General features: G+C 41.2%; 2 protein-coding genes across 8 annotated transcripts in view; both read right to left on the bottom strand.

Annotated features, from left to right (window-relative positions):
• Positions 1 to 20,496, bottom strand: part of CMTM7 (CKLF like MARVEL transmembrane domain containing 7) — a 45,362-nt gene extending 24,866 nt beyond the window's left edge. For all 5 annotated transcript variants that reach the window (XR_009957598.1, XR_009957600.1, XR_009957599.1 and 2 more), the window contains exon 1: positions 20,277 to 20,496. Coding sequence is in view for 2 of the 5 variants with exons in the window: in XM_062569371.1 (XP_062425355.1) it covers positions 20,277 to 20,435 (159 nt within the window). In the remaining 3 variants the exon portion in view is untranslated. The remainder of the gene's footprint in view (positions 1 to 20,276) is intronic.
• Positions 20,497 to 22,471: 1,975 nt separating this feature from the next.
• The window catches only part of CMTM8 (CKLF like MARVEL transmembrane domain containing 8), a 39,475-nt gene continuing 35,155 nt past the window's right edge, over positions 22,472 to 26,791 (bottom strand). The window contains exons 4-6 of one of the 3 annotated variants that reach the window (XM_062569368.1): positions 24,210 to 25,075; positions 22,941 to 23,115; positions 22,472 to 22,634 (exon numbers count right to left, since the gene is read on the bottom strand). In XM_062569368.1, coding sequence (XP_062425352.1) covers positions 24,992 to 25,075 — 84 coding nt within the window. In that variant the 3' untranslated portion in view covers positions 22,472 to 22,634; positions 22,941 to 23,115; positions 24,210 to 24,991. The remainder of the gene's footprint in view (positions 22,635 to 22,940; positions 23,116 to 24,209; positions 25,076 to 26,791) is intronic. The other 2 variants (XM_062569369.1, XM_062569370.1) reach the window with 2 other exon arrangements.

Raw genomic sequence — 26,791 nt, 5'->3', positions numbered from 1 at the left:
GCAGAAACTGAACCACAGGAAGTTCTGCCTGAATATGAGGGGGAATTTCTTTACTGTGAGAGTGACGGAGCACTGGAACAGGTTGCCAGAGAGGTTGTGAAGTCTCCTTGTCTGGAGATATTCAAGGCCTGCTCAGATGCAATAGGCTTGCAAGGCCAAAGCTCTTTCTTTTTTTCTTTTAATCTAAAGCTACTTTTTATTTTACAGGTTTTCCTGATTTTATGAACCTAGCTTGCCTGTGTGATAAAAATAAGTCTGGCCAGGATAGACCAATTTTCTTATTACAGGCTTTGGCAACGTATGCTTTTGGCCACTGCCATTTTTAGTTCATCCAAAGCGTGCCAGGAGCAGTAATGATCCACACTTCAAGTGTTTATCCAAGATATCCAAAAACTTTATGAGGAAGCCTGCACTTTAAGACTGCAGCTTTCTTTCTCGCACAAACATCTAACAAATTGCATTCATTACCATAATAATGTAAGCAAGATTAAAAGAAAGAAAACCAAACATCATAACCTAGGTTCTCACTGTCGTAGTTTTGAGTTGAGTTTCATCTGCTAAGTTCCAAGTGGACAGGCAAAACATAAACATCAGATCTCTATACACTCAAGGACCATCACAACGCATTGCCATCTTGGCCAAACTCATCCAAGCAGCCGCATCAATGTTGTGGCAATCAACCACCTCAAAAAGTTGACTCCCAAGAAAAACGTCAGCGCTCTGGGATCCTCTTATACTCAAAGTGGCTGTTATTGTTAGATCTGGTCAAGCACTGCTACTTTTACTGTGGTAGTCAAAAAGAGGGTGAGCAGCAGGGCATTTATCCAATAATCTAGGAGAACAGCTGAAGTCCTAAGTGCCAATATTTTCATGAGAAACATTACTGAAATTTAATTCTGCAGTAAGATTCAACAAGGACTCATAGCAAACTTTTAACCTTGTTCTTGGATAAAGGTGGGGTGAGGACCACACGTCTCCAACCAAAGGCTAAAAGGGGGCTCCCTTACTCAAGCACCACACAGTAACCAGCTCTCAGATTCAGCTGCACTGTACAAATCAAGAAGGAAGCGCTAATTTATGGGATTGTTAAATCTGCCTATTGGCTCATTTCACACTAAAAGGCCTGGGGCCTTGAAATACAACCACCATCCAAATAATAAGAAGCACCAGTTAAAACAAACAAACAAACAAAATTACTTAATCATTATTTTACCTTCATGGAAGCATAGAAATATTTTTTCTGGTTGGCAGAAGGTATACAAATTTTAGAACAAACAGAAAGAAAAATGTGAGCAATCCAAGGACAAGACCAGAAAATTCATCTGAGGTGCTACAATCCTCAGAACTAGGAAGATACAATGTACAAGTTAGTGAAGAATCTGCTACAACTCCTAAAAACACAGTAGAAACTTGAATTTGAATGTGCATGTTCTCCATTCTGAGTGTGCTTCCCAACTAAAACAATTAGAAAAACAGTTAGCAAAGATTCTCCTGTCTTGGATTTCAGATATGCCTCAGCATTCCCCATAGGTAGAAAGAAATCACTGCATGGCAACTGATATCTCTTTCAAAAACTTTATTTTTAGCACAAATTTCACATGAGATTTATATGCAGTTTCTAAAGAGGGTTCTCTGATCAAAGACACATAATGTCATTTCACAAGACAGACACAAAGGGAACCAGACCGTTTACATAAACCGTTTGTATAGCGTTTACATAATGCTATATCCTGTTTTCCACAATATATTGTCTGTATGGCTAGCAGGTACAGTCAGAGTTTAAAACTCACCCTTTGAAAAAGAACATTAGCAAATTGCCTCTTCCAAAGTAATGCCACAGTGTATTATTTTTTCTTTAAATGTGGTAAATATCAGAGTTGCTACATCAGGTATCAATTTATCATGATATAGCGGGTAATTGGTATATCTTATTTTTTTCCCTAACTTCTCTTTCCAGAGAATTTAAAAATGAGTGATGAAATCATTAATATTTAACAGTCTGGGATACAATTCACCATCTATTTCAGAAGTCAGTTTGTGGTACAGACATATAGATGTATATGTAGAGAGAAATGAATGGTAAAAAAGTAATAAAATGATCAAATGTTATGATCGTTCTTTATGCACCTGTGCTCAGGAGAGCAGGTTAATAGATCTTAGAAAACAAAATTAGAGTCACAAAAATTCAGGGCACTGACATTCCCATTTCAATACAGTACTTCATAAATTGTGAAAGCAGCAGACTTGTGACCCATACTTAGCAAGGCAGTTGGACCAGAAGTATAGGTCAAATGACAGTCATTAGAAGATTTCAGTGTGTTTCATCAAATGTAACCAGGCTTCAGAGCTGCATTACACAAGGTGTAGGGGAGACCTTGTAAGGCACTACCATTCAAATGCCTTCTGATTTCTGAAGCAACACAGAGAAAATATGCATCAACCAACTCCAAGAAGGGATTTTTGGTTTAAATAAAGCTCCTTTATTTACTTTGTTTTACGGAAACTGATTGAATTAAACTAATGCATTTGTTGACTTTTCATTGGATCAGATATTTTAAGTGAGTCATGAGGAGTGGTTGAAACACTGGGATATTTCAGGAACTGTCTCCCAGTGAAGCAACATGAGCGGAAGGCAGACAGCAATTGCCAGGAGTCATTCAGCACCGTAACAAACAGACCAGACACTATGGAAGAAAGATGAACGAATTCCTCATTCTTTTCTTTATTTTGTGCTAGAGACAAGGCAAACTTCTCTGCAACTTGCCTGTGGCAAATGATGGCTCTTCAACAGCACTGACATAAGCTCCTAAGCCTAAACTCTACTCTGGTTTGAGTTGACCAGAGCTCTACCAAAAATGAAATATCATTTTGTCTTTCCTGACACAGTCTTCCTTTGAAAGCCAATCTGTGGCCCCGAAAAAAGGGTGAACAAGTATAGATCTTTGAAGTTCCTCATATGTTAATGGGAAGTGGGACACAGGCTGGGAGATCTCACACCTCACAACAAGGGGAGGGCCAGCGATTATTGCTGCTGTTGCTGTCTTGAAGTGATCTCTCTTGAGGGCAAGGCTCATGATCCTGCTGCCGCAGGTTTCTCCCCTGTGCTGTGACTCTACTCACTATATGTGAGAGGCACAAATCGGGCCAACCAGCCACATGTAAGGCTGGCAGGTGAGAGAGGGGCTGCAGCACCACCACAGGTGTCCCAGGTATGTGGGGAATGTGAGGTGTGATCCAGTTACATGTCTCGTGCTCATCACAAGAGATGACACCAATCTGTTAAGAATGGCATGCTCTCATTTTGTACCCCTAAGGCATTTTGTACCTCCTTCTAAGGAGAGGGAGGGACCAGACAAGAGCAGTAAATTCTCCTTCTCTGCACTTTAGAACACTACTTGCAGCATTCTCTGCAAACGCTTTGTAAAAGATCTACTTTGTTTTCCTCCTAGTTTCTACTTGTCCATGCCAAGAAATGAGCATCTAAAGTCTGTTGTTCCAGTGCATAAGAGAAGAGAAGAGAAGAGAAGAGAAGAGAAGAGAAGAGAAGAGAAGAGAAGAGAAGAGAAAGAAGAGAAAAAACCGATCAAGAAGATCACTACCAACATTTCAAGTCAGTTATTCTTCCACTGTGGAAAAGCACTAACATCATCTAAAAGAAAGGAAAGGAATCATGCCTTTAAATATTACAAGGAGATTATACATCCAGGAGGAAGATCCACCTCCCAGTCATTCCCAGGGCCAACTCGCACTAGAGAAAAGGCCCTTAGTGTTAGGCCCAGATGCCACTGAATGCCTGGACTCAGATGGTTTGAATTCCACCTACCTCCCTGCACTTGGCTCTGGACTAGCTGTATTACAGTAGAAGCAACGACAGAAGAAGCTAGGCTCCAGACATCTGAGCTTCCCAGGACTGGACTGGACATGATGCTGGGACCCAGAGCAGCTCAGTGACACAGCCCTCAGCATCCCTGCTGGCTAGATTCCCACCTGTATGATCTGCAGTTCCCAGGGATGCTCAGGACTTCTGCCAGCCCTGCCATCAGTCACGTGGGCCAAAGGAAAACTGCCCCAGAGTCAGCCACGTCTCAAGAGCATCCCCCACTTTACGACAACTAAACAGTACATATGCTGGAGCACACCAGCAAAGATCAAGAACCCGGGCCAATGCGGCAAGCTTAAAGCAGGCTTACTGGAGAATCACCTGCTCTAGGGTGGCTAGGCCGAAGTGCATCCTCACTGGTCATGAGATCACAGATATTATTTTCCTCCCTAGTGCACTGAGGATAATGAAGGAACCACAGCGTAAGAAAGGACTGGTTATGTTGCCCTCCCTGTCCCCATTTGCTGGCTGGCACCTTTTCTGATGACAGAACATTTTATAACCCAAGAATAAAATCTGTGTAAGTACTTCATAAGATTTCTTTCTATTGTCCTGTTTAAATAGATATAATAAATAAAACTCTGGCTTTATTACTGATATTTAATTCTTTTGTAATATTTAGAAAGAAATAAATTTTCTTCAGACATGACTACCTACCTGCAGAAATATAAATCCAAATGATCCCCAATATCAACAATATCCTGCTCTGAAGGAAAGCCTTATGTTCTGAGCATTGGAGACACACTTTGACGGACAATGACAGACCACTGTAAGAACTGAGTATCAGCGGCTCTTGTGTTCTAACTTCAGTTTTACAAGCATTTTATTGTCTGAACTTGAGTAAATCCTGTAATTTCTCTGCTTCAGCTCCCTCATCCACCGAATGAGGGCTAATAAATACTTCTTATGCATTGTGTCAAAGATTTTCACCTTAAAACATTTCAGATATGTAAAATACTGCAAAGATTTTGAGTATTGCTAATAAACTTTCAGGTCAAGATGACTATTTTCCTTTACAATGTGAATGAGAACAGATGCCCACCAAAAAAATTCCCTAGACCACAGATGTAACAAACAAGCAAAGGTGAAAGTTTAATGGAAAAAAATCTTAAAATATCCAAGGGGGGAGCCACCAAACAAGTAAAACAACAGGAAAAAAAAAGTTGGTTTTCGGTTGGGTTGCTTCTGGGTTGATTTGTTGCCAATGCACCATACAATACGAATAGGAGTGAGAATTCCAGCTCATTGAAAAATGACAAGTGATATCTATTGCCACCAATCTACTTACAATAGTCTTTAATATCATGTGTTGCACAAAAAACAAAAGATATCTCCAGTAAACTCCTGTTTTCTAACTGGAAGCATAACATTTAATTCTAGGTCCACTGTTTAACCTATTGACCGCTTCCGATTGTTCTTTAATGCACATTATCACTGGTCTGCATCCAGCTGCTCTTTCACAATTCTGGAGTAAGGGTAATCCTTTTCCTCTATGTTTTTAAAATACCTAGTACAGTGGCCTGCTCCATGCCTGGGACTCCTACTTGTTTTCGTAGTATTAATAGTAATAATAATAATCTTCATCTCAGAAGGGAACTGAATGTGGTTTTTGCAAATCACATGATCATATCCTGAACTGATAGGCTGAAATTGCTATTTCATTCCCACCACTGTGTAACTTTTAGCTATGGATAATATTTGTCTTTCTATACAGAAGGCAAGATGTGAAGTGCCAACTAAACTGGAGGAAGGAAAAATACATAAATAAGAAGCAAAATTGCTTTGAGGTGCCAAGTTCTAGAAAACACTGTAACTCCTATCTCAAAGAGTTAGCAAGCCACTCTCACACATATATTGTCTTGTATAAGCCACCCAGCACTGCCTTATCTTTTAATTTAATTATTTTGCTATGCAACTTACAACCACATTTTTGCTTTTCCTAGAATATCTTCTCTTCTTTCCTGACTGTACTCCCTTCTTTTTCTGCTTTATTTTCCCAGAAAAGATTGTATTGTGTCTTAGTTTGTCTCCAGTGTTTGTTTTCCATTTTTATGCTATTCATTATTCCCTTTTTTCTTTCCCAACCCTTCTTTCCCTTACTTTTTCCCCTTACCTTTCCTTACCTTACCTTTTTCCCCCAACCTTTTCCCCTTACTTTCTCTGTTTTATAGCTCTCATTCTCCCTGATCCAATTTTCCTTGTCTACATGCAATCATATCTTAATTCCTTCTTTTAATATATACTATTTATCTTCCCCACTCCCTTGCATCAGAATTGCACTGCAGTTAGCTTATATATATGTATATATATATATAAATATATATATATATATATATATCTCCAATAGTGAGGAACAGTTTGATCCGTTTAACCCTACACTGTCAATACCGAAAGCAATTTGGACCCTTCCTACTCAGCCACTTTGTGTGGTGCCAGCAGAAAATACCATACGGTGAATGGAATTGGAAACTGATGTGGCTACAAAATGTGTGCATATGTGTGAGCGAGTGCATATGCATGCGCGTGCCTGCCTGTGTGTGAATTATATATGCAGCTGTACCAGTTCTCTAATCCAGCTCGGGGTGCACCAACACCGACTCCTGTGCCAGTGAAGGTGATAGAAGGAGAGGAACAAACAGCTGGGAGAAGAAGAAACGAGGACGCCCTTTTTTGGTGACAGTGCCAAGTAAAGTGCATATGAAACTACAAGTCTTAGACGCCCACCAGCCAAAAGCACCATTTAAAAAGCAAGTGCACAAGCAAACATCACTTTATCTCAGGGCACCATCCAGGAGAAAAAGTTGAAGGAGCAGGATTCAGCTGGAGCAATACTGCAGGCAGGAGCACTGATTTACCAATGCCCAACTTGTAGTTGCTGGTATCTGCAAAATCTGAAAGTGCTTTTCCTTTCCCATCCATCTCTGACAATTTAACCCTCTAGAAAACAGAAATAGCCTTTTTTCTCAGATTGTGTAAACAGCAGCGAGAGGAGGGCTTCTGTTGCAACTGCTAAAGCACTAGTGAACCTTTAATCCTTCCTCCATTTTCTCGTTATTGAAAAAAGGAGGAATTGGGGAACCAGTTATCTTTTGGCATATTTTTTCCTGAACTATCTTGCTCAAGTTTTCTACCAGAAAGCAGCTTCACCAATCAGCTTTTGAAAGAAAGGAGATCACCTGACAGTATGAGTCAAAGTGAATCTGAAAAGATGATGGATCCAGAGTACTAACTGTGAAATTTATAAAAAGTGGCTGATTTCCACTCTTTTAAAACATACCTGAGTTCCAGTGCAAGCAACAGCACAAAAGCTGTCTACAGACTTGGAGCAAGGGACGGCACTGACTTGCACCCCAAAACTGCAAAACAATATAGGAGCTAAATGCTTTTTTTAAATTTATTTATTTTAAATGAAAAAAGTCAAAGTTTCCAGCTTGTGACAGCCAAGATAGCAAGTGGAATTTTCCAACCCTAGGCGTGCCAATTAGGATAACCATGCTCTGTTTAGAAATGTCAGCAACTCCAGCTGTACATTTCCAAATGTTACAGCTCAGCACAGTGAAGCAACACATGTATATTATTAATTACATATTTCTGGATGGAAACAAACAATTTGTTTGAACAGCTTCCCAAACCAGGAAGGTGGGCAAAGCTCAGGCCAAGGTTACAAATATAGTTCATGTAAGACCAGTTCATTTCACTTAAACAACAAAGCTGACGGCTGCTGTAATCTATATTTCCTTCTTCCAGAGTAGTGTTGGAAATGTAAGCTGTAACAGCTGAGCCTCCACTAAAAAGAGAAAAAGAAGATAAAGAACCTAGTCAATTTAAAACTTCACTAATGACAGATGAAATCAGCTGCCTTTGAGCACATAGTTCTATGAAGCAGTCAGTCTTGGGCTGCACAATAATCTCTCAGCCCCCGTGTCTGGGCAGATTTCCTTCTCGTCTGGCTGCTTTGCTAAAATAAGGAGGCTGCTTGGCCTCAGATAAGTGATTTCTCTTGTGCACCACCATCCACAGGCTATTTATTGAAGATAAAAATGGTGAGAGGGTGAGAAGGCAGCAAATGATCTTATTTGGATCCTCTAAGATTCAGATAGGAGGACAATCCTAATTACAAGCAAATGGTATTCTTTATCTATTAACAAAAAGATTTTTTAATCTGTTCAGACACAGGCCTCTGTCAGATAGTCACAGAGCTGGCATATAAATGACATTCTTAAAGAGCCCTTGCTACGGGATGTAAGCCACGATCACTAAAAAGGCAAACCTTTGTAATGACCGGCTGCACTTAAGACACAGCACATGCAACACTTCGGTCCCACCACCATCAGCTATCTAGCTCCCCTCCTCCCTGCTGCCCCAGCCTCAGTCCTGAGCTGCCACCACTGCATCACACTGGAAGACACCATGCAATACCATAAGTTATTTACTGAAAGATGAGAACTTTATAGTTCTATTGCAAAGAATATGCTGTATCCTGATCAGGCAGTGAATTAATTAAAAAAAAATCAATACAAGTTTGTTACCAACACCAATCTCCTCACTTTGTTTCTTTTCTCTCCAATAGAATATTATCAGATTTAAGGTCCATTTTGTTTTATAAACCAACCTAAATTAAAAACATTTAAACTGTAAAATCACTAAGTTTTTCCAATCTATATAAAAAGACACACTCACAAAACTCAAAATATTGCAGCAATATGCAAGAAATAGTTGAGTAACACTGAGCCATATACATACAAGTCACAAATAGTTTCCAAAACACACAGAACTCATTGCAAAACAGTATTAATGGCACAGCTAACTTTTAGCATGCTTGAAAAGGATATGAATAGAATTTAAACACAGCAAATGTTCTAGCAGATTTTAACTTTTGGGAAGAGCTTTCCTTTAATTCCTGAAGGGGCCTTCTCAGATACCTGCAATGCCTAATGATACTATTCTGAACAAAGCCAGGAGACCCGTATACTTTGTGAATGCACAGTTTGTCCATATATTAATGTTACTTATCTGTGCAGGCACTGGCCCCTGCTTAACAGCCAGCCTGTTGTCCTCTCATCTCTCCCATCTTCCCAATCAAATCATGATCCCCAAACTCATAGACGAACCTGCAGTTTCAGGTAAGAGCAGGAACATACCTTCTATGATCGATTTTCTCTGCAGAAGCACAGACACAATCACTACCCCTGCCTATGAGCTCTGGCCTTCTCTCAGGTAAAGCACGGGCTGTGCTGCTAGTTGGAAACCTGTGCCTCACACCACCAAGCCAACTGCCAATTTAGAGAAGACTACCTGATTGCTACAAAGAACATGCAGGCTTTTTGCTCCTTTTGTATTTCATTCCACTGTGGGAGATTGCCTTTCACGGTAAGGAAGATCCCTGTATGACAACTCAGAAAACTAGAGGAGGTAAAAATATTGTAAAAGGCTTGAATCTCCAGAGTCGTCCAATACTAAGACAAGGATCTGGTGATGGCAACAAAAAATGGAGTGATGAATATGACCAAATCTCTGCAGACTCAGAAATTGCACAGCAAACTGATTGTTACTTCTTTCCTCTGCAAAGCAAGCACTTCCAACATCTAGATCCTTACAGAGTCATGTTAACTGTTCTTTTTGTTTGGTAAACATGAGAAAGACAAATATGGACAGAATGACAGGAGGAGGCAGCTCACAAGTGTGGAAGGTTTGTGTGAATGGAGGAAGACTCCCTCAGTACCAAAGATGTTTCCAAGACAAGAGAAGGTAAAGAACTGGGGAAGAGAGCTGCAGGCCAACAGAGAGGGGTGTTGATAGAGGCTAAAAGGTTTGAGCTGTCTTAAGAACTAACAGAGAAGTCTCTCCACCCAGAAGGGAAATCAACAATGACCTAGAGGAATATACACGCTCTGGAGAAACAAAGATACACAAGGGATATAAATATTGCTGGAGAACTTCACCTTTTGCAGCTGTTGATGCAGAGCAGCAACAAAGTTCACCAACCCTGCTTCCGGAGAAGGAGTTTGCCTAGGGGGCAGGAAATAGCCCATCTCACCTGCCACACATCCTCCTAGTCTGCTGGGAAGAACTACTCCTTGCAGGAGCAAAGCATCTGTGAAGCCCTACTCTGAGGCATTCTCAGCATACATTGCTTGGGATATTTGTACTGCTTGCCCTTTAAAAAGCCAATAAACTCCCACATTTTAAGTTATATACAATACAGAAACAGCTTGATCCTCACCTGTTAGCCACAGTATTCTTCTACATAAAATTTAAGGCTGTCCAAAATAAGATTTACCAACCATGCATGGCAATACCACCTACAGAGAAGGAGCCCAGGTTGACTGGCCAACCAAGTCTTCAGACTGGCTGTGTGCTTGAAGCTCAAGGTATACAATGTTTATGATTAACAAACACCCATAAGCCCTGCACAACAAACTGCAGAGTTTCTCCCTTCACCTAGATCTCTCTCTGATACACATCTAACAGCACACAGCTACTTAAAACTCAAATAGGAACATGCAAGTCAAAAACAGTATCTCATGGCAACAAGCATGCGAATAGCCTATCAAACCAGATCACGAAGAAAGCACCTCAACTTCCTGGAAGTTGTTACTGAGATAAAGAATACCTTGTAAACAGCTCACGAAAGACTCTGACTATGCCTCCTAACTCAGTAAGCAATCTGTTCATCGTTCGCCCTTATTCTTACTCACTGTCTGAGGCATTTATCGCTTGACTGATCCAAATCTTCAGTTAACACCTGCTATCTACTCTTCCCTGCCCCAGAGAAAACCACACTGTCATCTGGCAATCACATGGACAGCAGTTGAAAAGTTCCTATCTGTCATCTCCAGCAAAGGCTTTGTTAGCCATGGCAACAGAGCCCCAAGCAAGGTTTTCTCAGATAAGAGGAGGACTATTTACCTCATGGAAGTTTTAAGTTGTTAGCTGTGCTGGCACATCCTCTTCTTCATCAGGGAAAACAGGTTAGAGTTCCCGAAAAGGCTAACATCATGGCAATTTCCAGATCAACCGGCATTGTCACTAGCAAACCTGGGCTGATGGATTGCACTATGCCTCAGTACACGTAAGAACCACCTTTTCTATGTGCAAACACTAATATTTGGCAAGGATCCAGAGCAAAAAATAGGGACAATAAATATGGGGAAAAATGAAAATGGATGAGATTTCCCAATGGTACTGGTTGAACTGACCGCTTTCAGTGACCACCTGGAGACTAGCAAGCATTATGAACATGCTGGGACAGCACTCACAAGTCTGCTAGGGAGCTTCACTCAAACAGTCTACAGACTCCACTAGTCAGCAGGAGACAAATAGCAACCAGGAATTCTGCATTTCCTGCATAGATGAGAGAGTTTTCAAAGGGACCTTCTCAGTTCTGAGGTAAGTTTGATTACAGACTTGCAGGAAAACTTGTTAAATTTTTCTGTAGTTTTGCAGCTGCTACTGGTCACCTCAGGTTAACAGCATACTTCTCTCCCAGCAGTCAATGCATGTTTCTGGAGCTCAGAAATGACATGACACAGAATCAAAATGTTCCAAGAAAAGTCCCTCAATCTTGCCATTGTCACATTTCGATTTTCCTTAAGTCAAGCTGTGAGCAGGAGAGAGGAAGCCATAAATGTAGCAGCCACTGCTAGTGTTGCAAGAACAGCAGCCAAGTTTGCTTTGGCTTTGAAAGCAGTCACCTGGCTTTGACAAGTCAGACATATCTGTACTCACTATTACATTCATCAGATTACCACCATCACAGTGCAGGGAGTTGTTTCAGCTTTAACATTCCCTTAAAAATCTGAAGTTACTCAAAAAAGAGGAAGATTACAGGAGAGGGCAAAGGAAAACATGGAGATTTTAGAGTTTGATATCTGTGTGCAGAAGGTAACAACTTCTGTCTACCGTGCTCTTCACATCTCACCACAAGATAGGACAACGCTACAGAGCACCTGATGTGACAACAGCTCGAAGGGGGCACCCAGCTACAACACTGAGTGAACACCTCACAGAAACTCCCTGGGCAGGAGGCAGAGGAAACACTTACTCATAATAAGTAAACACTGTCTGGCTTTTGGGGACAATGCTACTTCACGCAGGTAATGCAAAGCAGTTACATAACCAAGTCTCATTCTCAAGTTCACTACCCTCACTGAGATACGTCCATAGCTTTACTGGGTCATGATGAGACATGAGACCTTCTTCCAAGATCTGCAGCTATGGAACCTGCTTCACAAGATCTGTTTTACTGTTTGCAGCATTCAAGCTGCTAGAAGACCACACTTTCAAGGGACTGATCCCCTGGTTTCAATTCCCCTGTGGCCGGGGAGGATTTTCAAAGGAACATTTTCTTCAAGGAGAGCAAAGAGAGAGAACAGACAGCATTTGCACTTCCTAAAGGAAAGTCACAGGGCAGTAAGAAGCCATGCTTCTATTATCCACAGACACCATGTACATGTAATTAAGATTTTTAAATGGCATTTGCAAATCTAACTTCCTGTAAAACAAATGTGTCAGGAAACCACTGATAATACATCACTCTACTCTTTCAAGCATACTAAATATATGTCGCAGGTGATGTGGTAAATTTCTAGGCTTCATTTCCTTTTCTGGTTTTGGAAAACTTGCTAACCCTTGTTCAGCCACCTCTGTACATAAAGCATTACATGCAATTAAGTTGCTAATGAGCGTACTGCAACAAATCCTAAAGGATGGATCAAAGGTAGCTCCAACTTCATGCTGGTAGGATGCCTGTTCTGGGCTACAAACAAAACATTCGCTGACACATTCAGAGCTGAGATTTACAAGTGTTTTAAAAAGAGTGCTATTGCCTTTTACAAAATACACTGGAGTCAATTCTTAGTGCTCTAGAATAGTTTAAATATCAGAATAATTATTAGTCTCTTCTTTGCTGAAAGAGACAGAAATTGAACAGAAAGAATAAAATCTTCCCCTGCCCAAGAAAGAAAAGGGATTAAATTCTTAGCTTGTGGTTGGAAGCATATGAAGCCAATTCAGGCTTATGTTGCCCCTGCCCTTATATCACGGCCACTTGCTCTTTCTGACAACAGCCTGTATGGCTGCACTGTACCCTAAAAAAGTCTCAGGGAAAGAAGGAAAAAAAAAAAAAAAAAAAAAAAAAAAAAAAAAAAGAGGTGAGGAAAAGCTACATTAGTTCCCTGGATTGGTTTACTGTGTAACCTTACAAACAGCCTCATCATCACAGCTGAGAAGAAGCACAGTGGTGGGACGAAAAAGAAAAGTACCTTAAATTGGTATTGCCTCTGTAGTTTTAAATCATCAAACTGTGGCGTGGCCAACGCACTACAAAGTGCTCCTCGGTAAAGACAGGGAGCATGCTGTTCACTCCCAGCTCACATGCAAATCCCTGGGCAGAAACTGTAAAGCAGCCATCCAGAACAGAGGCATGGAAAAATACAGCTGGCCAAGTCAGTGGGTTTCAATGATCTCAGAGTGGAAATAACAACAGGACTTCCCAGAGCTATTGGTTTTAATTATCAGGCTTGATTCTTCCTCACTGAAGCACTCCTGCTTAATTTGGAGCCATCTTAAGACTTCAGTGAAACATTTTTCTCTCTCTGACCAGCATGCCAAGAAAATTCCCTTCACTGCAGTAGCTTCTAGCAGAACAAGGAAAGCAATTAGAAGCTACACCATATAGCTTTCACCTTGTCCTGAAAGAAAAACTTTGCTGCTGAAAAGCAAAGTCCCATTTCTTATTGCTTAGCCAACAGTTTGTCACACAGTTGCAGACTGAAGATACTTGGCAATTTTTGGATTCATTTTCCTGAATTGTTATCTTCTTTGCAACTACGAAATTTATACCTCCTGCATGCCTCAGAATAAGACTTTTTGTATAATATGTCATGACTTTTCTGATGGCTACAACAGACATCATTTTCCATGTTTTCTGTTATCAGTGAAATGAAAAGTCAAGTGCAACATAGAACTGTTTGTATCTAAACTCTGTAGATTATAATCTGGCAACATTCAACCAAGTTTGTTACTTCTGGCCATTATTCTCCCTTAGAAGAACTACAGACGAAGTGATAGTATGGGGAAATACTGTATAGGCCCAAGAGACAAGCCCACAGCTTCAGTATCTCACAGTTTCAGTATATACCATCAGAATTTCTCTCTTCTGACTGCACAGCAATATTTTCTGCCTGACAAAACCATACAGTCACTGACACACTGTTGAAAAGAATTAGATGATTTACTTGCATCACCTCCATGGATGGAAAGGCATTTCAGGCTCAAAGTCAAGATAAAAGATTGAGTAGCTCTCAAATTGTTCCAAACAGCAATGTAAACATTTTTATGAATCACCTTTTCCTGTATCAATGGTTTTGATCAGGAATTTGATCAGGACCTCTTCCAGTAAGAGGCTGTATCTTCTTTTCATATTTTAATATCTTCTGAATGTAGGTCTCCAGGTTTATCTCATCCAACAGATTCAGAAAGTGATCTTGGCCACAGCAATTTAACTATGAGCATTTTCTAGCTTTCAGTGCTTGACATCTTAATAGCCTCTTGAATGCAAGTTAGAACAGGAATAACCCCGAAACGTTTCAGCACACTAAGTTACTCAGATTAGAACTAAAGATTGTCTTATTTGCCATTAAAACGTCAACTATGTAATAGCTTTTGTCAAGACACAATTTGAAAATGAAATATATACTCAGCGTGAAAGCTTTATCTTTAGCTATTGCCTTAGTACTTTCATCAAGTTAAAAATGACATTGTTAAGTCATCTTCTATTGGTTTTATTCTTTTCTATCCTCCTATCATTTGTAAAATTTTTCCCCACTCTTGAGAAAGTAACTGCGATTTTCTTCTCTTCTACCTAGTAACACATTGCTCTCTTTCCTGTTTCAGATGAGCCGAAAGTACCAATACTGTTTTTAAAACTCTATAAGCTGAAGCTGTGCTTACTGCGTCAGAACTATTGTCTGCTCAGCAACCATAGCAGTATTGTGGGAACGACAGCCTTCAGTCTGCACCATGGCCAAAGTTAGTTTGGCCCAATATGAAAAGGGAAAAAGAAAAGCAAAAAAGGCCATTGGCCACGTTTGTGCCTCTCAGAGTTCAGAAGCAAGAAACATAGTCATCCTCAGTTTGAGAGGTCTGAAAGCCCTGCACAAGAACATACTGTGCACAAGGACATCCTTGTGCACACCTGCTCTGAACACTTCTTTTCTCTCTTCAGTCTGTCTTGGTTACACTCTGGTACATCTCTGCACTGGAGACTGTGGTAAGGTGATACAAAGATGGCTATTTCCACTGCCCAAGCACAGCTAAGAAACTTCTGCCTAAGATGGTGTTGGACCTATACAGGCTTCACAGACAAAGAGACAGGACCAAAAGTGGGATCTACTGCAATACAATGCCTGTGGCATCCTCTGGACATCATTGCAAGAGTGCAAATGGCACACAAGGGCTCCATATTAAATTCAGCTGAATCAGACCTATTTAAATCTATAAACAACATCTCAGTCATCTTGGTGACAACATGGATATGCATTCTTACTGCTGTCCCTAATGGCAGAAGAGATCTTGAAAGGCTACCAAGAACCCATCTACTGAGGATTTGCCAAGCTAAGTAATACAAGTACCTAGAAAGTCTTGCAATAAAACAAGTCAGCAGCAGTATGGACACAGAGCAGACATGCCTCAAACAAATCAGCGCAGTTAGCGTGGGATACTGAAGATTGCCACACGTCAGTTTTGCCAAGCTGGCTCAATTTTGAGTTATCCAGCTTCTCTAGTGCATTATATGCACATATGTATGCACCCACAGACCTATTTAATGCACTGCTGATATAGAACCATGGGGCCACAATTCATCCTGTACATAACCTCATGAATATAAAAGATCTTTGCAAAACTGCAAATACCAAAATAAAAAAGGAAAAAATCCAGCTATATTCATCATCACCAAGCTGTATCAGTGAGTTTAATGTCGAAGACACTTGATAACTTCCTGTTAAAACCATAGTGCCAACTCCGAAATTGGATTTTAAAAATAGAGGCTCTGCTAACATTTGTAAGACTCGGTATTTTACTTGTTCTTTACAGACACTTGCATGAAAAGCATTCTCCAAACTTTTTTATTGCTATGTAAAATACACAACTAACAGAAATGTTTTCCCCTCCATTTTATTTCCAGAATATTTATAAAACATCCCCAAGTATTAGAAAGCCAGGAACTCAATGCATAAAATGTACTGCCTTTTGAAAGGTGTAATTCTTCTGCAAGGTTAAAGAAATCCTATAGTAGAAAAGTAAAGGAATTTACATAGGCTTATATGCAAGAAACGTATTTTGTACTTCCTTGTTTCAGCCTGTGTTAGGCACTACTGCCAACCACAAGCTTTTGAAACATCCAGAAGAATTTGAAGAGAAAGCACTTTTAACATGCAGGCACACGTATCAATTCAGTTATCATCAGACTGCCGGACAACCTCTTCACCTTACCAGAGACTGCTGAATTTTAGTCCTTGTGATAAGGTCTTTCTAACAGAAGAACAGCTGTGACATTTTCTTCTATTTCCTTGGTATAATTTCCACAGCATATTAATATCATCTATTAGAATTATTTCATACAAAAATATACACAATCAAAATATATAAATTAAGCTTTCTAGCTTACAAGCCCTGCAAACAGCCTGCAACATTACTCTAAATGATGAAATAATGACTCCCTGATGTTCTTTCTCAAATAATTTACTTCCTGGTAAAAGGGAATGAAGAAGAACAAGAAATTAGGAACAGCAATGTTCCCTTTTCAAAACCATTACATTTCAGAAGCTCAAAAAGCATTTCAAAAATGAAATGTGATATATGTCTATCCCCAAAGATCTTACCTTTGTCCTGTGTCAGCATAATGGTTTCCCTTCCTAATTAGACCGCAGGCCTACCAGCCACACTAATCCAGGAATGTTTCTAGATTTATGATAAAACATGCTTTAGAGGCACAGATCCCACAGACACTTCCTACATGGAGAATTACTTGCTAATACAAATGGACTCATGGGCTGAGTGGAAACACTCTCTGAAAGAAATAAAGGAGATTTAGGAAAGCATTTACCTCACCATATTTGATTGGGTGCAGTTCATCTAGAACTAGCCTATCCTGGTTATATACTGCTGCATCATTTCCTAAGAAAATTCAAAGTTTATTTCAGAAGAGAGCATCAGTATCATGATGTCACCTCAAAAGAGGTTTATCTGCCCAAAGCTCCAGAGATAGCTGAACGCACTTTTACTGATGCTACTTACAGGCAAACTAGAAAGCCGAAAAACTTAAGGTGAAGCTGAAAGAGTGCTGATAGCAACTTATTTTAAGTTATTTTAACTTACGTTAAAGTCACTGCAGAAAACTACTAGCTTTAATTCTGATGAATGTGACATTAAAAAGCACTGATGAAGTAATGACATGAAAAATATGTGCATGCACACTTTACATGTGCTCCAAAACTAAAACCTCAGCACAAATACACACACCTATGTAAGCTTTAAAAGTTACGTGTAATGACTGTAGTGAAAACACAGCAGGATGGACCTCAGAAAGGAGCAGACATTTCTAGTCCATAAAAGGAGTTTTTCTTGAGGTGGACTGAGAACTGGCTGAAAGGCAGAGCTCAGAGCGTCATCATCAGTGGTGTGGAGTCCAGTTGGAGGCCTGTGGCTAGTGGAGTTCCCAGGGGCTCAGTACTGGGTCCCATCCTGTTCAACTTCTTCATCAGTGACCTGGATGAGGGGACAGAGTGCCTCCTCAGCAAGTTTGCTGATGATACCAAGCTGGGTAGAGTGGCTGAGACACCTGAGGGCTGTGCTGCCATTCAGAGAGACCTGGACAGGCTGGAGAGCTGGGGGGAGAGGAACCTCATGAGGTTCAACAAGGGCAAGTGCAGGGTCCTGCACCTAGGGAAAAATAACCCTCAGCACCAGCACAAGCTAGGGGCTGACCTGCTAGAGAGCAGCTCTGCAGAGAAGGACCTGGGAGTGCTGGGGGATGACAAATTGACCATGAGCCAGCAATGCGCCCCTGTGGCCAACAAGGCTAATGGTGTCCTGGGCTGCATTGGGAAGACTGTTGTCAGCAGGTGGAGGGAGGTGATCCTGCCCCTCTACTCAGCCCTGGGGAGGCCTCATCTCAAGTACTGCATCCAGTTCTGGGCTCCCCAGTGCAAGAGAGACACGGAGCTACTGGAGAGAGTCCAGCATAGGGCTACGAGGATGATCAGAGGGCTGGAGCATCTGCCCTATGGGGAACAACTGGGAGAGCCAGGCCTGGTTAGCCTGGAGAAGAGAAGCCTGAGGAGGGGTCTTATCAATGTGTATAAGTACCTGAAGGGAGGGTGTCAAGGGGACGGGGACAAACTCTTTTCAGTTGTCCCGTGTGACAGGACAAGAGGCAATGGGCAAAAACTGAACCACAGGAAGTTCTGCTTGAACATGAGGGGGAATTTCTTCACTGTGAGAGTGACGGAGCCCTGGAACAGGTTGCCCAGAGAGGTTGTGGAGTCTCCTTCTCTGGAGATATTCAAGGCCTGCTCGGATGCAACCCTGTCTCACATACTCTAGGTGACCCTGCTGAGCAGGGAGGTTGGCCTAGATGATCTCCAGAGGTCCCTTCCAACGTTACCAATTCTATGATTTTACGATTCTTTCCACAGCAGTGAAAAGGAAATGATAAACGCACTTGTAGCTACTCAGCTAAGCACAATCTCAAGTCTACAGGTTTAGAACTACTATGTTTAGGTACATCTGCAACGTAGACACATGCTCAAGAGAATGTCATTATTGCTGTTATTTTGTTCCTTGGAAAGCTACTCCAGATATAAATGATGGTTTGAGAGCAGTGCAACTGAAGAGCATGTACCAGACAACAGCTGTTGTTGCTACAGAACGGCATTCACAGTGAGAGACAGCTCGGGGATCGCATGAGCACAGTGCAAATGCTCAGCTGATGCAGGCAGCCATGCCCAGTCACATTCATTTACATCTCTTGCTACCCAGTCTCATTTCTAAAGGCAGCTGATGGATGAAGCTACATGACTATTAATGGACTGGAAGAAACTGGGTGGCTTTTAAATAGGAACTTTAGGATTTGATGTTACTTCACTGTACCCTGGAACAAAATGATTCCTAGCTTTTAATTGCAGTTTAGGACTTCTGTGCATGTTAATAATTTACACAGGTTCAAAAAACGACTAGACAAATATGTGCAGGAAGGAAAGACATTGAGGGCCAACAAACACAGAAAAAACTTCTTCAGCTCAGAAAGTCACTGAGCTACAGGTTTTAGCAGGATGAGAATAGATTGTAAAGAGGTATCTCTACATGTTGTCTTCCATGCTCTTTCCTAGGCATCTGTCATTATTCACTGCCATTACTGGAATTAGGCTGATAAATCACTCCACGGACTAAGAATAGCCATGAACCACAGAAACCAGAAAAAAGCTATCCATCTGTTAATGCTTTCTGCATCTACATTGAGCAAAGTTTCCTGTGCTGAGCTAAATTAAGGCACCAGCTCCAATCCCGGTGATGCTCCACTGTGGATTATTTTTTTCTTCACTTTCTGCTTTGCAGCCATACTTCTCTCAGCTCCCGCCTCGGGGTGCGGGGTGATGCCTGGAGGTCCCCGTTGGAGGAGACGTGTGGCCGGTCAGACTAGCAATCCAACCGCTAAGGCCAGGCTTGGCAATCCCGTGGTCTGTGCTAGCAGTTGGCCACGTTTTCTCCCGAGAACACATTCAGGCTAAAGAATGAGCTATTCCACTAGCACTACTACGCGGAATTCCTAAGGTCTTCGTATGGTGGAGTCTTTATTATTACTAATGGTAGAATATCCTTAATACCACAAGTTCCTCTTATTGTCAATTGCATAATAATACCATTCAGCGCTTCACATGAATAGTGTTATTGTAGGCTCATCTGCGTCCATCTGAGCAGAAGTCCGCACAGCTGCCTGACGAAGAAGCAAAGGCTGACTGTGACACACGGTATATTTAGTTTTGCAACAGAAACACGGACTTTTTCTCCTTCCGGAGAGCTGCGAGAGCTGAAGATCGAGAAACGCTAGGGAACTGCGACCCCTGCAAGCCCCCCGACAACGCCTTAACGACTCGTTTGCCGGAGGGGAGGGAAAGAAAACCAAAAAAACCCAGCCCGCCGGAGTTTCTAAGGTGCCCCACGCGGGCCAACGGTCCCAACGGTCCTAACGGTCCCGAGGCGGCGGCGGCACCCGCCGCCCGGCCCCGCCCCGCCCCGCCGCGCGGTGGCTCCGCGGGCGCCGGGGGGAGGTGGGGGGCTCCGCGGGCGCCCTCCGCCCCGCCAGCGCGGCTCGCCGGCCCCGCTCGCCCCTTACCATCTGGGCCACCTTCAGCATGCCGGCGCAGGAGCGGAAATAGGCGCCGTCCGTGAGCTCCGTGCTCTGCGAGGCGGAGGAGGCGGCGGCGGCGGCGGGCGGCGGCGGCGGCCCCCCGCTGCTGGCCCCGGTGCGGATCACGCGCGCCCCGTGCGACATGGCGCCCCGCTGCCTCCCGCGCTGCCCGGCCCTGAACTGCCCTACCCGCGACGGGACGCGCCGGGGCGAGGGGCGGGCGGCGCCCCGCGGCTGCGGCCGGGCGGGGCGGAGCGGAGCGGAGCGGAGCGCGGCGGCCGCCCGCCCCCGCTGGCGGCTCCCGCGGGCCGGGGCAGGGCCCGCCTCGGCCTTGGCGCCCCTGGCTGCGGCAAGGCCTGCGCCCCGCGGCGCCTCGTCCTCTCGCTTTGGCAGCGGGGCTGCGCGGAGGGAGAGGTGGAGGTGGACGTTTCCGAGCAGGCAGCGGGGTGCTTCAGCGGCCGCCGCGCGCCTCCGTCGTTTCACTGGTGCGGTGAGAGGCTCGAGCGCGCGGTGGAGACGATGCTCTGGCGGGGCGATGCCCTCGTGCTTCGCAGTGGAAGCACGGCTGCAAGCACCAGCAGCCTAGGCGCAGTTTCGTCCTTGCCCCTCGGAAAAAAAACCCAGAAAACCCACAAAACCCAAGCCTCCTGATTCATAAACGATAAAAGCTTGCATTAAATGAACAGCACCAGGCAAAAGTGTAGCGAATGTCAGAACGCCTCAACCACCGTTTGAATTAAATCGTGCAGAGACACTTAACAAAATCAGCAAAGGAAACTATATATTTCCTCAAGCTTAAAAATATCTTCTTGTTTTGCTTTCTGAAAACACTGGCTGGCGGGTCTATAGTAACATTTCATCTGGTTTGGAAAAAAACATGTCACAGACAAGCAAGGCAATAGGGGACCTCTGAGCTGGTCATATGTCGCCTTTATGTTCATTGGAAGAGTAACCTCATAATCTTATTTCTTTTGTTCTGCAGTTAGGATAGGCATTCTTCCCCTATCTAATTTGTATATCAAAATACCGCCTTGAGCTACTCAAGTTGTCTTAGAATGGAAGAAAGATAACTGAAGTATATCCCCAGCACAGATAAAGGGCTAACATAAGTAAGTTATGGATCAAGACAGGGTTTGTACCTGTAGGCAACGGTCTGTATTAAACCAAGTAGTATATACGCTTTGGCTTTTATTAGGCCAGCTAGTAGTTGTAATAAAAGATATTACCTCTTCCACCAGATTTTGTAGTTGTAATAAGAGATACTACATCTCTCACCAAATTTTATCTCATTAGACATCGAAGCTACAACGTTGCTAATCTGCACATGAGTAAAATGCTAGCTGCAGAGAAAGAGGAGCTTTTTCTGAAAAGCGTCTTCTTTTCTACTTCTCCCTACTGTTCAAGTTCAGGAAAATGTGTATGCATGTCTATATATATATATATATATATACACACACACACATATATATAGGTTTCTTGCAAGCCCTGTGGAGGAAGGTTTTAATAACTTCTGCACTTCTGTTAAGAACGTTCTTTTCTCACTGATTCAGCTTGTTTCATTGTTAATTTCTTTTGAAAGTGTGTATATGACTGCTGCTCTATGATGTGAATTCAGCCTCCGTGGAACAGAAAGACATTTGCATTAAAACAAGTAGAATAATAGTCAAATTTTGTACTCAGAGAAATAGACACCTTCCATGTACACTGGCACAAACTCAGCATCTAAAACTCTGCTGAATTGGAAGCTTTGATTATAATTCTTCCACTTAGTAAGTGCATTAGGTATGATGACGATAAAAGGTATTGCCAACTCTTTATAATAGAAAACCGATCACCATAAGTTGATATCAAGTATCCTTACCATCCTAGCATGTCACATGGGCATATATAGGTGATTCGGATTTTTCAGAAATACTGTTTGTTTGAAACAAGTTATTTATAATGTCAAATACTTTCATTCTGCAAGTTGATTAAAAATCTTTTCTATTCTTCTAAATATATCTATATTAATGACTTAACTACTGATTTCGTCACTTAATAGTTCTTTTAGATAATGTTTATCTCTATCTTATAAATATAAAGAAATGCCTACAGCCACAAATCTTGTTTTAATTGTTATTTGGTAATCCATGGCTAGTTTATCTTCTTATCAATGTTAGAACATACAAAAGCACAGGTCATAAGCACAAGTCAGCATTTTTATTAAACTAACTCAATCGGAAGAAGCAGATAACCTTCTGGGTGCTTATGCCTTTCTTCAGGCTTGAAACAGAAGCAGCAAACTTCAAAAGTAATTTTCAGCTTGCACTAATTGCTCCATTTTTAACTAGATGTTCAGATCACCTGAAAAATAGACAGTTTTTACCTGAGGAATATGTGGAAAATGTTAGTAAAAGCATGCGTAATAGGATGATTCTCTTTTTAAAAAAGGAGTAAAGGCAGGTAAAGATACAGTTTATGAAACAAAGCAAGGCCAAGATAGTGGGGGAAATACCATAAAACTAATCTCTGCCTTGTACATACTTTTAAAAATTCAGCAGAATTATACATTCTAGCTCCCAAATTTGGAAGACATTCTGCATTTCTTCCCTTCATCTGCATTTTTTCCTTTGAGGATCAGGGCCAAAAGCTCAGAGATGAGGTAGTTACCTTGCCAGAAGCATTCTCTAGATGGTAAAAGTGTGTTTCTGTCCTTCAGTTATGGGTTTCTTCCAACATGGCTGTTTTGTTGTACCCAGTTTCCAAGAGAGTTTTTGGTAAACTGCATGAAACATTACTCCCTCTTAGCTATACCTCTGTCCACAAATGTTGTCTTGTTTATGACCTTAGACCAGACCATCAGAGTTACTACAAAACCATGAAACATTTATGCCAACAGTCACATTCTTTGGGCTTAGATATGTACATCCAAATATTGAACAGAATTTCTATTACTACTCAGGTATTTTTACTGATGGGAAATCACTGGTGAGATTTTAACTCTGGTTATGTTTCCAGGCACATTTTATCAGTTGACATTTGGATTTTACACTTTTTTTTTTCCCAGCGATGGAAAAGAGCATCCAGGATTTAATGACACATTTTATCTGTGTAGATAAGATGCATAGTTGGTAGCCCTTCTTCATTCTCAGAACTGGATAATTTTAGCAAGCAGCAGACAGCCTGACCTTTGTTGTGCAAGCCAGAAACAATTTGCAGACAAATATAGGTATTTAAATAACATCTTGGCTTCCCTTATATTGAAATCCTGTGACTCCAAACAGATAGTCAAGAACAAAATATTGTGATCAAGAACAAATTAGCTAACTGCTGATAAATTTTCCTAGCCGGAGGGTGCACACTATTTACTTACATGTTTTTTGAAACACAAGTTTTGCACAAGTTTTTTTTAAGCGTTAAGGCTTCTCTGTTACTAAATGTATTAGTCAAACTCAGTTTTTGAAGACTGGAAGTGAGTCCAAATCCTCTTAATCCAGGAAGAAAGGATTTACCAGTAACTTTAAACTTTAAGTAATATCACACACACACACACACACACACACACACACAAAAAAAAAAAAAAAAAAAGAAAAAGAAAAAAAAGAAAAAAAAAGAAAAAACATGATCTTACTCTTCAGACATTTTCTGGAAAAGATTTCTTAGGTAATTCATATTTCTCTTGAAAGTCATAATCTTTTGTCATACTTTTGCTTGACTCAAATTTAAATACGAGCGTTAAACTAACAACTTACAGACGATGCCATTAGAGAGGGAAGGGGGAGGGAATTCTTCATTTCTGCCACTGTATTTTGACAATTCTATATATAACCTTTATATCATTTAATAATATTTAAATACCCTAATTTGAATTGGGACAGATTATTGGCCTAATCTGAGGGCAGAAAAACTCCCAGACCTCTGATAAACAAAAAGTATTACCTTTAGTAGGTGCTTTGTGATATTTTCAGTAGGTTAAACACTGAGCATTAAAGGACGGGAGTCTAGACTTATGCCTTGGAGCTTGCTGAATTTGAAAACCCTGTTAAGATAATGTGTTTCAGAGGCAACAGTCTTTCAGTGAGCTTCAAAGCTACATTAAGAAGTTCCAAAAACAATCTCATGCAGATGTCTCCTGCAACAGTAGAAAAATGATTATAAGAGGCTATTAGGATATGTAAACTGAGAGGATCATCAGAATTCTTAGTATTTCGTATTTTACTTTGAAGAATTAAAGACTATACTCCCTGTTTACTAAACATGCAAAGCTGGGTCAATTATTTATTTATTTTGAAACTTTGGGGATTTTTTCACACAATGCCACTTTTTATACATAATAACTAGACAATATCAATCTTAGTGTTGATTTGTAGCATTCAATATCAAAAAATATACCTGTAACACTTAAAAAGTTGCACTTACAAAATTGGCACATCATGCAACTAAGGTTTATTAAAGGTTTAGTCATAATTTCTATACAATGTCTAGAAAAATACCATTAATTTTGAAAGAAACAGTATGAAATTTTATGATACAGTACAAAGACTTGTTAGCTGTCACTAAAGATAATATTGTATTATAAATACTCCTTTTAATCTAAGCTTAAAATACATTATGTCAGTTGTAACAGAAACGTCCAAAAGACTTCTCCCCTCTTCCAGATTTCTGTCACAAGTATAATCCTCAAGATATTTTATTCTACAAAACTCATGTTATCAAAATATTTACTGCAAAGTTCGTGATCGCCAAGATATAAAGCTAAAATAGGTGTTCCCAGCATAGCAGGAGGTAACCACGAAGGCAAAGAACTGTAAAGAGAGAGAAAACAACAATAAAAACATTAGAAAATTTATTTCAGAGAATCCTCATTTCTATCTTACCTCTCTTACCTCCTAGTCCTTGTCTGGCCATCACACTTGACACTGTGTAATTAGGCTTATATATCCATAGAAGTACGGGCCTAGAAGCAGCCAAAATGTGGCATATCTCAACTCATCTCTCCACCTGACACTGCCTCAGTATGGATCTTGCAGCCGAGGTGCCCACCAGCCCTACACTTGCTGCTTGTAACATCCCTTGCTGCTGAAAACTAGGAGATAGTCCCAGGAACAGCGAGAGCTCAAGCAAATACTCCAACTTTGCTACTGTGCTCCAGGGACTGTCGAAAGCCCACTTATACCTCAGTCTGGCACACTTTGCATCCAAACAGTTTGTTTGCAGGGAAAACTTGGATTCAGAATGAAAGGCCTAAACATGCGCTCAAACAGCAGTACCAATTATGTTACTGATTCCAGTGGGCCTCTACTATTGAGTAAAGGTTTTCCTCAGTGCAAATAATAGTGACTGCAACCATGTTGAGATACTATCTTTTGTTAGAAACTGGTTACAGAACAAGCCTTCTATAGCAGGCTTGGCTTATTTTACATTTAATGACTGTAAAATCTCTAAAGTATTAGTGGTGTTGCTTCTACAGTCCTTGAAGCATATGCACACAGAGACAAAATAACAGCTGTGAATTAATTCAGTTGTACTGATAAAGTCCAATTCAGTGCCAGTGTTCCTGTTAATCATTGTAGGTTGTTCAAAATAGACAGCTTATGATAAGACCATAATGTTTTGTGCTGGTAGCGGAACTGAATAAAGCTGACACTGCAAATAGAGTTAACACTTCTTTGCTTGGAGGTGACAAGGGATGGCACAAGACGGAACAAACACAAGCTATAACAAAGGAAAATTCCATTTAGATATTAAGGGGAAAAAATTACAATGAAAGTAACTGAACACTGAAGTAGGGGCCCAGGAGGTTGTACAATATCCATCCTTGGAAAAACTCGAAACTCGCCTGGACAAAGCCCTGAGCTGCCTGACACAAGTTAGCCCCGCTTTGAGTGGGAGGTTGGACCAGATGATCTTTAGAGGTCCATTCCAGGTTACATTCTTCTTTGCTTCTAATAGTATCACTTGCTTATATACTTTCATTGCTGGATAAGCACTTCATCTCTGACAACAAGGCACTACTAAGCATGTACACAGGCAGTACATCTAAGCCCTCCAGTAGAGGACTCTTGGTGAGTCTTGATCTGTAGTAGCAAAAACTGTAGATGGTGATGTAAAATGACTACACTAGGAAAATGTAGCATTCCTAATTTCCAAGAATTTTGTTTCTTATAAAATAACCTCTAAAATTTTTTCAACAGAGAATGCCCATTGGAAGATAAATGATTTACTACATTCTCACAAATACATATAAAATCCATAATGGGCTCAGAGAGCAAGAATCTACATTTAATAGAGCTTATTTATACTGCGCATTAGATAAATAATATTAGGAGGTATTAGAAGAGATTCCAAACATCCCAGGGGATACTGAGCTTTCATGCATTTTGCATAAAATCTGAATCAACATGGAAGCTTATCTAGCAGCAAACAAGCTCCTGTCAACAGCACTGGCTGAGTAACAGATCAATAGCTATTAAGTGCCAAGAGGAAAAGACCTGGAATGCCACAGAAGCAACAGGGACGCA

This window comes from Rhea pennata, chromosome 2 (assembly GCF_028389875.1).
Source record: "Rhea pennata isolate bPtePen1 chromosome 2, bPtePen1.pri, whole genome shotgun sequence".
Classification (NCBI taxonomy): Eukaryota; Metazoa; Chordata; class Aves; order Rheiformes; family Rheidae; genus Rhea; species Rhea pennata.
Note: the sequence above shows the minus strand (reverse complement) of the source record. Positions and strands in the feature narration are given on the sequence as shown.